This window comes from Astatotilapia calliptera, chromosome 10 (genome assembly GCF_964374335.1).
Source record: "Astatotilapia calliptera chromosome 10, fAstCal68.1, whole genome shotgun sequence".
NCBI lineage: Eukaryota > Metazoa > Chordata > Actinopteri > Cichliformes > Cichlidae > Astatotilapia > Astatotilapia calliptera.
Window position 1 is genome coordinate 28538457 of NC_137431.1, and position 12333 is coordinate 28550789.

General features: G+C 41.6%; 1 protein-coding gene across 2 annotated transcripts in view; it reads left to right on the forward strand.

Moving 5' to 3' along the window:
• capn5b (calpain 5b) overlaps positions 1–12333 on the forward strand; it is a 59600-nt gene that overhangs the window by 36855 nt on the left and 10412 nt on the right. Inside the window, exons 5-13 of one of the 2 annotated variants that reach the window (XR_013911929.1) lie at positions 32–224; positions 4161–4354; positions 7277–7354; positions 8279–8474; positions 8559–8681; positions 8770–8966; positions 10218–10339; positions 10430–10501; positions 11568–11643. Coding sequence is in view for 1 of the 2 variants with exons in the window: in XM_080307597.1 (XP_080163723.1) it covers positions 32–224; positions 4161–4354; positions 7277–7354; positions 8279–8474; positions 8559–8681; positions 8770–8966; positions 10218–10339; positions 11568–11704 (1240 nt within the window). In the remaining variant the exon portion in view is untranslated. Of the gene's footprint in view, positions 1–31; positions 225–4160; positions 4355–7276; positions 7355–8278; positions 8475–8558; positions 8682–8769; positions 8967–10217; positions 10340–10429; positions 10502–11567; positions 11705–12333 lie in introns of those variants that run through there. The other variant, XM_080307597.1, reaches the window with a different exon arrangement.

Here is a 12333-nt window from a genome sequence, read left to right on the forward strand (position 1 = left end):
CTGTATATGAAATAGTTCCCTCTTCCTGCAGGGTTTACGGCTGCTACGAGGCTTTGGATGGGGGGAACACGGCTGACGCACTGGTGGACTTCACGGGTGGTGTTTCTGAGCCCGTGGACCTGCTGGAGGGTCAGATGGCCACAGACGAGGCGGCCCGTAACCAGCTGTTTGAACGCGTGCTCAAAGTCCACAACAGAGACGGCCTCATCAGCTGCTCCATCAGGGTAAGAACCGTGCGAAAGGTTCAGCTTAAAGAACACGCTAAGAATCACCAGTTATTCTAACATGCTTGTGTTTGTTGGATGTACATATATGAATATGAAGCACCAAAAGAAAACCTTGAACACAGCCCTCAAAGCAAAGCTGATTTTCTTTGTTAAGACTAAAATTTGGATTACAGTTCAATTTCTGGCCATACTTCAGTAATTAATGCGCTAATTACTGCACAAAAGCTCTCTTACTGGAGGTCAGAGTCAAAGATGTTGGTCTAAACTGCAGCTCAACCGGCTGATGGAGTAATTTTAGTCAGAACTTAAACCTCATCCCACTCCAATAGTCAGAGGATGTCAGTCTCTGCTGTTCGCACTTTATCCAGGTGCAATAGCACAGAAGTAGAGTGCAATTTAAAGACGCATTCAAGCACCTGACTTTTGAAACAAAGCCATCGGGAAGCTCGCACTTGGCATTTCAACAGCATTCAAAACCCTGCTGTCTGAAAATTGTGTAATCACCCACAGCTGACCTCCCCAGAGCCCTTTAATAATTAGAACGTTTTCTATTCTGATTTAAAATCCAGGGATGAATAACCAACCTCTGCCTGTCGTGACTGACTTTCCAAAGACATTCAATTGTCTGGCAAAGATAGCAGCCATCTCAGAATCTCCGAATGAGCTCTTCTCAAAGGCTCTTCAACTTTGTGCTATAATTAATGTGCGAACGAGGTGCCATTGTGCGCAACATTTCAGATTTTTGCCTGTGTGTCTTTTCCTGTCCTCAGCATTTGAAGAACCAGACCCAGGTATTGTTATAGGCTTCCTGTTAGCAAAAGCAGGTTTTAATGTGGGGATTAATAAACGGTCCATTCCAGTGAAAAAGAGAAGCCAATAAAAACTCACTTATAAACCAGGAGAAATTTATGGCCATTTGTATTAAAGTTATAATGTAAAGACGTGAATAGTCAGTTAAAATCACGTTCTGTTACTAATTTGGGTTTTTTTCTGCTGTTAGTTATACTGAAATGACACACAAGGTTTTTGCACCCTGACGACACATAACTGTAGCTGTAAGGTACTAGTGCTGGAAATGCAACAACAGTCAAACTTCAGGGCTGTGTATGAAGTTTCTTTGAGTCTCTATTTTATTTTATGTATTTATTTTCTGGCTCTAATTTACAAGTTATATGTGTGTGTGCTCATATGTGTTTGAGCACAGGAAATTATTATTTTTGCAAGAGCTTCTGTTTTTATTTGAATAATTTAAGGAGACAGAAATCGGTCTTTCATTCCTTTTTTTTTTTTTTTGCTGTTAGTAAAATTTATTCTTGGAACTCATTTAGGGTCAATTTAATTTTCACTTAAATAGCACCAGCCTTACAACAACATTCATTTCAGGGCACTTTACATTCCCTTTGAGCAAGCCCTTGAAAATATTCAGGAGGAAAAATAACAAATATTCACTGCAGCTATTTGCAACATTGGAAAGTAGAAAGTCAGACTAATTTGAGTACAATAAATGGGTCAAATAAATCTTAATAGAGTCTATGCTAAGACACTATTATTAGGACTGTCATTTTGAAGCATAGACAGCCTTAAACATGGATGTAGCCACTCTGATGTCACCCACTCGTTACTGAAATCCTGTTCTGCACCTCGAGCTGAGCATTTTCACCGTTGACATCTTGATGTTTTGAAACTAAAGATGATGAAGTGTGGATCTGACTGACGTCGGCAGTCATTGGCCAATGAGGATAGCATTGATAATCCTGTCTTTTTGACACTAAAAGGTGTTAAAGCGGTTCGTATACCAATCAGAACGTTGGTGGATCGATCCCCGCCTCCTACAGTCCACATTTTGATGTATCCTTGGGCAAGATATTGAACTCTGAATACCCTGATGCATTCATTGTAATGTGGGTGTGTGTAAATGTTAGATAAAAGTGCTTAGGTATAGATATCAGCAAGTGACTCAAAACGGAGTAGAAAGATACTATATAAGTAGCAGTGGGTTACTGTAATTTGCAAGATGATCTTAATGTTTTATTCAGTGTGATCTGAAACTAGAGCACGAGCCCATAAAGCCATCAGGAAAGTGCTCACTGAGGTCCCAGAGGGAGCTGAGGGCCATTTTCCCATGAACTTCTGTATAACCAAGTCTTTTTACAATAAGATAAGCAGCCCCCTGCTGGCCTTTTAAAAAGATTAAATTCAATTGCATTTATTTATTTATTTATATAGCGCCAAATCACAACAAGAGTCGCCTGTAGGTGATTGAGATTCTAAGGTTAAGACCTCACAATAACAGAAAAAAAACCCCCCATCAATCAGACGACCCTTTGTGAGCAAGCGGGAAGGAGAAACCTCCTTTTCCCATCTGTCGGGGCCGGCTGGGGGGTACAGGACAAGATGCACCTAAGAATTCAGGTTTCAGGTGCTTAACTTTTAAGACCAGGAGGCTACGTCCATCTTTTATGCTGTCTGAACCTCCAGTAAACTGAGAATTACTGCTCTCCTGCCACCATCTGTTAAGACATCAATATAGCAGCTTTTCTACAAAGCTCAGTTCTTCCAATAAAACATTAAGCCGACTCACCTCTATGCAAGAACAAAATAGTAAAAGCTGTTGCGAGCATAGATTTCATGTAAAAGATAACAGATGTTGGTTACTCGAGCTTTTTGAAGTCTCACCTTTTTGCCTTTTTTTCTAGCTTTTTGGCCCCTGCAGCTTGCTTTATTTTGTTCGTTGCTCTTTTTTAACCAAAACTGATCATATTTGGTATGTAAGTTGAACATACTGACATGGCGGTCCGTGACAGTATACATGACGGACATAGCCTATATGATGTCACCCATTGGTTTTGCACTACATTTCCACATTCCAGCGTTAGCATTTTGTCTGCCACCATGATGGGGGGGTTTAGAGCCAGAAGCTTATAAATCAGCTAACACCACCTAGCATTTAACAAAGCTGCATTCATAAACTATACAGGTGGAACACACACACACACACACACACATACATCTGCTAAATATTTTCGGCTGCCTCATTTAGGGGTCGCCACAACAGATCATCTGCCTCCATCTCACCCTGTCCTATTTCTACCGTGCTCCTCTGTGACACCAGCCCTCTGTATGTGCAAACTGTCCTTTCTTCTTTTGCCACAAATCCCCCATGACAATCATCTTCACCCACTCCACCCTGCCTCGGCTCTCTTCTTCACCTCTCTGGTGCACTGTCTGTTGTTTTGGATGGTATTTAAAATCTCTCTATTCCTTGCATCTTCAACTTTCAAACCTGCTTCTACGTACTTTCATACTCTTAATGGATACTTTATTGATCCCCATGGGGAAATTACTTGTTTTCTCTGCATTTGACCCATTCACTCAGTGAAGCAGTGGGCAGCCCACTAAGCAGGCGCCCGGGGAGCAGTGTGTAGGGACGGTACCTTGCTCAGGGGTACCTCAGGGTAGCCGTTAAGTGGATTCGAACCGCCGACCTTCCGACCATGGGGCGATCACTCTTGTGCATACCTCCACCTCTCCAGGCTGTCTTCCACCTGCTCCCTCCTCTCACCACAGATCACAGTGTCATCTGCAAACATCGTAGTCCACAGATACTCCTGCCTGACCTCTTCTATCACCCTGTTTATCACCACTGCTGATAATTAGTTCTAATTAACAGACTATTAAATACTAGAAAATACATTTTTAACTAACCAAAACTGAAGCACAAACCTCAGGGATGGGATAATACTAGTGAGAATTCCTTTAAAAAGACTTTAAAGGAACAACAGCACAAACACACATTTAAGAGGTCCCTTAAATAGTTTTGTAGACTGCCTCAAGTGGCCACCAGAGGAACTGCTTTTGTGTGTTAGCTTTGTTTGTTAGCATTCTTTTCTTTTGTCTAGACTGACAGAGGCATCTGTGTTTTCTGCTTTCCAGGCGACCACAATAGAAGACATGGAGGCGCGGCTGGACTGCGGTTTGGTCAAAGGCCACGCCTACGCCGTGACAGATGTACGGAAGGTGCGGCTAGGTCACGGACTGCTGGCCTTCTTCAAGTCGGAGAAGCTGCACATGATCCGCATGAGGAACCCTTGGGGGGAGAAGGAGTGGAGTGGCCCTTGGAGTGACAGGTAATCACAACACTGCCACCTGCAGGCAGGAAGATAAACTACTGAAGCTCCTCAGTCTCTAATCCTACCCTGTTAAAGGTAATTGAGCTGTCTTCATCTATCATTACTCGTAGCAGACATCTTACCTCTGTGAGTCAGATGTGGAGCATTCCCAAAACAATGTATTTTGCCCGTAATAGGATACGTGACCGTGTCACGATCAATTTAACCAATTACATAAATTGAAAATGTCAAAGTGCGCCAGTCCCTCAGAATTTGACTCACGAGGTTTCTAAGAGACGTAACATGACGAATGATTAAATGCCAAACGACCGAACAGAAAGCAATCCATACATAAGGTCCAGGACACAGAGAAAAGAGGAGGACAATGGGAAATGTCATGTAGACAATGAAAAATGGAAATGCAATCAAGCTAATGGGCCGCTGAGCAAAGAAGAACGGCTAAATTCAGCCCAGTCGGAGAGCCGCTCGTTTATGAAAGCAGCTCAGACGTCCTCGAGAAAAATGTTTCAGCTCAGGAGTGGGTAAAACGGAAAAATAAATGTGCTTGCTCCTCGTCTCTGTCTTTGAATCGTGAACGGGCAAATTCGGTGAAACAAACAGGGAGCCGGTAAAGTCGGATAATAACAGACTCTGAATTATTGATAAGGCTGAAAGAGAGACAGCTGTTATTAAAGAGACGTGAGTCATCCCTCATCATTCACTCACTGTCGCTGAATAATTCATTCATGGTTTGATAAAACCCGTTACTGTAAATGGTGGCTGACAGACCGCTGGACGTTTGTCAGGGCATCATAAACAGAGACATAAACACAGAGCTAATGCATCCAGTAAAACACCTGTGTTTCCCCTGAGCACTGAATACAGAGGAAACCTTGATGTGCAGGTATGATTCACACGGTAATAAATACCACGACTGGTGCTGTAAAATAGAGCTCAGGAGGGAGAGACGCGCGCGCAATTCATTTGTCTGAACTCGATACAGCTACTCAGAAATAAACTTTATAGCTGTGGTCGTTATAAGTCTTGCGATTAATATTTATAATATTCTGTTAATAATTTAAATGTTTTTCCTCTTCCCCATATTTGAGGTCCCACCATTTTCATAGCAGGCAGATGTATATACTATTATATTATATATTGTACATATATTTATTAGTTTCAGATGTAGCCATTCTTGTATTTTGCTTGTTTACATTATTGTATTTTGCACAACTCTGTTGCTTGTGAAGCTCGCACACAAGAATTTCACTCACATGTGCTGTACCAATGTACCTGCACATGTGATGTGACAATAAAAGTGATTTGATTTGATTTGATTATATTATTTTACTAGTATGACTGTACGCATCTTAAATTAAAGTTGTATGGTTTAAATCTGCTAATCTTGTGTAAATGTGTTTACTATTACCCTTAGGGATTATTTGCAGTACTCTGAGGGTAACTTAAGGTTAGCTATGAAAGGAAATTTTGCACTGAAAGTAGCAGAAAATAAAAATTGAAATATTTCGAGTGACAAAGACATGTTTGAAGCAACAGATTGCAGGTTTTTCCTCACAATTAAAGACTTGGGCAGGATTTATAAAACAGTATGGTAACGCAGGGATGAGTAGATCTGTTCAGTTTTATTTACAGTATGTAACGCTGAATCACAGCAACAGTCACCTCGAGTTGCTTTATATTGTAAGGTAAAGTCAGTAATACAGAGAAAACCCCAACAATTAGACGACCCCCTATGGGCAAGAAGAAAGCCAGAGTTTAATAATAACTAATGATTAAATGCAGAGAAATGTCTAAACACGGGTGATGGAGAAGACAAGCGTGAAGAAGAAACAGTCCTAGTTAATAGGCCTGTTAACTAAAAGAGGATTCAGATACACTTGATTAAGCCCTAACGACAAATGTTTTTAGCCTAATCTTAAAAGTAGACAAGGCGCCTGTCTCCCGAATCCAAACTTTGAGCTGGTTCCACAGAAGAGAGGCCTGAAACCTGATTGCTCTGCCTCCCATTCTACTTTTAAATATCCTAGCAACCACAAGTAAGCCTACAGTCTGAGAGCAAAGTGCTCTTTTGGGGTGATTATAGTATTAACCACAACATGGTTTATGTAAGTCAAATGCTGACTCGACCAGGAAAGGGATGATCAATAAATCGTGCTTAAGAAGCATTTGCAGGGACAATTTTCATTTGTTACAAAGAAGTTCTTTATGGATGTCGACTTCTGTCTTCCCACTGATTGTTGTACATATTTCTGGCACTTCCCCCTGCTGATAGTAGCAGCTCTGACAGGTAGACGTGGGCTTTCATCTCCACACTACGAATGCAGTGTCATACTAGACTCCAACAGGGAGCAGTTGGCTCTGTGCAGCACCTAAGCTGAATGAGAACAGTAAAACAATCTTGGATGTTGGTTACTTGAAAGTATAATTACGTGTTCAGACATTATTTTTTGAGGTCTCATTTGTAGGCTTGATTTTTGCTCGCCCAATGGTCCATTTATAGTTGGTCTTTTAGAGGCTTAAAGGTGTTTCGTTTGTGCCGTTTATCCAGCAAGAGGTTGTGAAGGCTCCTGTAATGTGTGCTGCCGTCACAGAGGAAATAAATTGATGATGAGCAGGGGGAAATTAGCTGTCACAAATGATGAGCTCAAAAAGATAATGCTCAAGGATCCCCCCTCCATGTGCAGCACCTGAGCCCCCCGGGCTCTGTTGCAGGGGTTGTGTAAAACCAACACATGAGACAGAAGATAACGTGTCAACTACAGACGTCACCCAGAGCAGGTCCAAATGGGTTCAGGTCATGAAACAGTGAGGCCTTTTACTAAAATCTGACACACTTATACAACAAAATTAAAGTCTACCTCTAACAAAAGCTCATTTCACATAAAAGCCTGTTTGCTCTTTTGTTTTTGCTCCCTGCAGTTCAGAGGAGTGGAACAAGGTGAGCAAGAGTGAGAGAGAAAAGCTGGGCGTCACCGTACAGGACGACGGCGAGTTCTGGTGAGAGCCTGAAAAAAATACACCCACAGTCATTTTGTTACATTAAAAAAAGGCTACAGCACTTTTATTTTCAGGCACTGATGTTTGGGCCGCAGGAACAGTTTGACATTTTGAGCTTATTTTACTTCCTGCTGAGATTTTTGATGTTTTGATCCAAAGCTAAAGCAGATGGCCTATCATGTTTGATGTCACAAAGGTAGATGCTCATACTACGGACATTATATTTTTGACAAACCCAAGGTTAGGACCAATGTGAAATGTATCTGTTTCAGGGGTTGAACTTCAGAACTGCTGTTCTGGGAAGACTAGAATGTGAAACGCACTTCTTCCTGTTTTTCATTGTTTAATTCCCTGTGATGTAAATGAACCGCATAAAGATAATTAAGCAATTAAACATGGTCTAAAAGTATACGCATTTCTGTGTTGTCCTTTTCTTTGGCACCAACCTCAGAATGATGAGGGGAAGGCAGAGACATGAATAAGGCCTTCAAATCACCTCTGATATATGAATAGCTCTTACAGTGAAACTAATGAATTTCTGTATCTCACCTACAGGTGGGTAGTTTAGCCAAGCATCAAGAGTATAAGCTAGCCTGGCTTAAGCTCATTTATTAGTTTATTTATTACTTTGTTGCTTTGTTGCATGTATCACTAAAGAAAGAAGTCAAATTAGAAATAAGATTAAGAAGGTTATCTTCATCGTGTCAAATAAAATGATGCAGTTCTTCTTCAGAAGCCCTCGGCACTCAAACTTTAGGCTCATTTTATCTCAGCTCTGTACATCCTAACCATTTGCTTTGCTCCTGGTTTTGTTTCCTCTGCTTTTGTACCTGTTCAAGATCTTCTTCTTTCAAGCTTTTTCCTCTAGTTGGTATCCACTCTCTCTGCTCTCTTCTCTCCTCTTTTCCTGCTGCCCTCCTGCAGGATGACATTTGATGACTTCTGCCAGTACTTCACTGACCTGATCCTGTGCCGCCTCATCAACACCTCCTACCTGAGCATCCACAAGACCTGGGAGGAGGAGGTGATGAGGGGCTCCTGGGTCCACCGGCAGGATCCCCTACGCAACCGATCCGGAGGCTGCATCAATCACAAAGCCACCTTCCTGCAGAACCCTCAGGTCGGTACATGTCGTGGTTTTGTCTTTAAGAACTGTGTGATCAGTGCTGGACTGTGATGCACCGTCCTCTTTTTCTCCTCCTAGTATGTGTTTGATGTGAAGAAGGTGGAGGACGAGGTGCTGATCTGCTTACAGCAAAAAGAGAAGAGAGCCACACCAAAAGAGGGCAAATCAGAAAATCTCGCAATAGGCTTCGATATCCACAGGGTAGAAACACCCACACGTAACCGAGAAATCTTCACAAAGCGGAACCAGGAAGTAAACCTGTGATAGATCTGGATCTTCTCCTTCACAGGTGGAGCTAAATCGGAAGTACCGTATGCACACAGCCCAGCAGAAAGTAGCAGGTTCCATCTACATCAACTCACGCTGCGTCTTCCTCAGGAAGGAGCTGAAGGAGGGCCGCTACGTCATCATTCCCACAACCTTTGACCCCGGGCAGCAGGGTGACTTCCTGCTCCGTGTCTTCACTGATGTGCCTTCAGACTGCAAGTAAGTGTATGATAGTCTTACATGTGGATGTAAAGAGCTACACTCGGAGGCTTTACATCTTTAGAGTCTCGTCAGAGGCTGATGCAATTGGATACATTATTGGATGAAATTGTACTTCCTGTCAGTCACTTTACACAGTTACTTCTGCAAGAAGTAATTTTTTTGAATACTCGCTCCAAGACCTCCCATTTAATCAATAGTTAACACTAAACATCTGCCTACACATCTGGACAAATCATGGGCTTAATGAGGGGAACAATGCTTAATGCTTGGTTCTGTGTTGTTCTGCCCTGTTTATTATCAGCTTCCTTCCTTGCCTGGCTTATTTTGATTTTCTCATACCAGTGTTGTCCTGTCTAGCTTATTTCAATCATCTTATGCCTGGGTTTCAGGTATCTTCCCCGGCTTATTTTGATTGCTACCTTGGTTTAGGTTTCCAAGGTCGGGGTGACCGTGGCTCAGGGGGTTGGGAAGCGCATCTGTAACCGGAAGGTCGCCGGTTCGTTCCCCGGGCTCTCTGTCCTGGTCGTTGTGTCCTTGGGCAAGACACTTTACCCTACTTGCCTACTGGTGTTGGCCAGAGGGGCCGATGGCGCGATATGGCAGCCTCGCCTCTGTCAGTCTGCCCCAGGGTAGCTGTGGCTACAATTGTAGCTTGTGTGAATGTGAGAGTGAATGAATAGTGGAATTGTATGGGACAATGCACTTTGTTCATATCAGTCTTAGACCCACTGTTGCTGTTAGGTGCTTTGCACATTTCCAGTTTTATCTTAGGCCGTTTGAAGCTGGTGTCATGCTTAGAGTATACTCTTCCGCTCAAAGCCAGAATGTCTGTATTTCAGCCATTATAAACACTGTTTAAGTCTTAATATAAAATATATATAATTTATATATAATATTTTCCTGTCTTTAATTTTAAAAATGATTTATACAGTGTATGAGGACAGTTACAGTCCTACATTTACACCCATTAAACCAGATTGATTCCTGTAATAACACAACCACAGAAATTCTGCCAAGGAATTCATTCATGTTAGCTTAAGAGAAGGACTGCTTCACGCTGCGTTGATACATCAGCACAATAACAGATAGTAGATAATTTTTCACCTATTATTTCCTGTTGCTTTTGGGACTGCCGACCAGAACCTGCTGCTGAAGCACTGGCAGCGTTACAGAGGCCTGTCACACTTCAACATGAGGCATATCTGTGTTCATACATCCATGTACCTGTGCTGTCTTCATCTTACTCAGAGAGCTGACCCTGGACGAGCCTCCTCAGACATGTTGGACGGGGATGTGTGGCTACCCTCAGCTGGTCACTCAGGTCCATGTACTGAACGCTGAGGGTCTGCAGGGACAGGACTCCAATGGAGGTCGGTATGAGGACTCCAGTCGGTGCGTAGCAGACGTAACCTTGCCTGACATTGAGTGCTGTGTTTTGTATTTGCATGTCAATGATGAAGTGCTGTGAAAACCCACAGAGCTGCACTGCCTCAATCCCAAAAAGAGAGCGAGAGCCCAGAGCAAAGCACGAGGTACCTCAGCACCACCCGCTGAGATTATTTAGCTAGTGTAGTGTCTACAGCCTGTAGTGTGCCGCAGTTATGGCTTAAATCTCTTACTGTGTGTGTGTGCATGTGTGTGTTTGTGCGTGCGTGTGAACTAACTGCTGTAACTTTAACACAAAGGTTCATGTGATTGTAGCGTCTTATAGTATGCTTCTGTTAAATAAGTAAATCAGCGCTGAGCAGTCAGTGTACACCATCCCCCAAAAAGTCGAGCTTTATTTACATTTACTCCACAAAGAGCCACCAGAGCGAGCAGCTCCTCATGTTTGATTTGACAGATTTTACTTTATTTTTACCCTTCCTGAGATAAAACTGTTCAAATCTTTTAATTGTTAGGCAAATGTGTAAACCACTACAGTAAGGAGCCACTCGACAGGGGGTCATTAACTGTTCCGATACCAAGTAAATACAAGGGCCAGTTTTGGTTTTACTTTAAATTTATAAAGTTAGCTTATGTAGGGGATAGCAGTGTGTCATGACTTAAGAGATAAATCAATGAGTTTCCAAATCCTGAACACATTTAATGACCACCATGTGTCTGTCTCTAAAGCACTTTAGTTCCACCTCTCTTAATAAAATTAGATTTGACAGTCAGTACAAAAGGGCTCAGATGTTTTTCATAATGCATGTTTTTATTTTCCCACAAAATTATTCAGTTCAGTGGGCTACATGCTGAACAGAGGATAGAAACAAAGTATCAATTCATAATGCCAGTATCAGTCCGATACCAATACCAACATTGGTATCAATACTATCATCGAGCGCCCACTTTAACTGCTTTGTACATACTTATAAAGCATAAGTGGAGGCAGAAATACTAGTTTTTTGTTGCTGTTTTTTAATTAAATAGTATTTTCAAATGTAGAAGTCCAGAGGTATTATCAGCAAAATGCACATTGTTAATAAAAATGTCCTCTGTGGCTGTTTTTTATTTATCAGTGTACTATATTAATACATTTTTTGACATTTTGCTGGTTTTATCCCGGCAGAGCTATTTTAAACTTTTAGATATTTGTTCATTTTTTTCTGACAGCTGTAGATCCCTACGTCATCATCACCTGTGAAGGAGAGAGGGTTCGTTCACCAGTTCATAAGGACACACGGTGCCCAAACTTTGACATCAAAGGCCTGTTCTACCGCAAGAAGCCCAAGGAGGGCATCCACATCGAGGTGAGCTGTCACTCTGCAGTCCGTAGTGTGAAAGGTTGAAGAAAAAAAATGCAACTTCAAATTTGATTTGTTCTTTATCCCTCAGAAACTACAGCTTTTGGCCAGTGGCCTTTGACAACTTTCACATTTATACATGGCACCAAAATGTAAAGTGCACATCTTCTGAACAGTAGCTATAAGGTTACTAAAAGGTTACTGTTTGCTTACTTTGGATTTCATTGCATAGTTTCACTAAACTCAAATCAAGGTAACAGGATGAGAAAACAAAGTCTAGGAAGTCTTGCTATATACTGTGTGTTTATTCTGCGATCAGACCATTTTGTAACCGCTTTTCATCAGGCTCTGACAAACACATGGTCACTCTAAATTAAATACTAGCCATTTGAGTTGTTATATAACCCACATAGGGTCTTAAAATCATCAGATTAAAGCATAAACTCACCTATATCAAAGGAAAATGTGCAAAAACTTAAACACCAGCAGGTGTTTTATAAAAGGAAAATAACAATGTTCCAGAAAAGGGAAAAAGCTCATGTTCATATTGCCACTACATGTAAAATAATTTATATATAAAGAAAATAAAAATAAACCTACAGAACAAACATGTTATTATGCAGACATAATATACG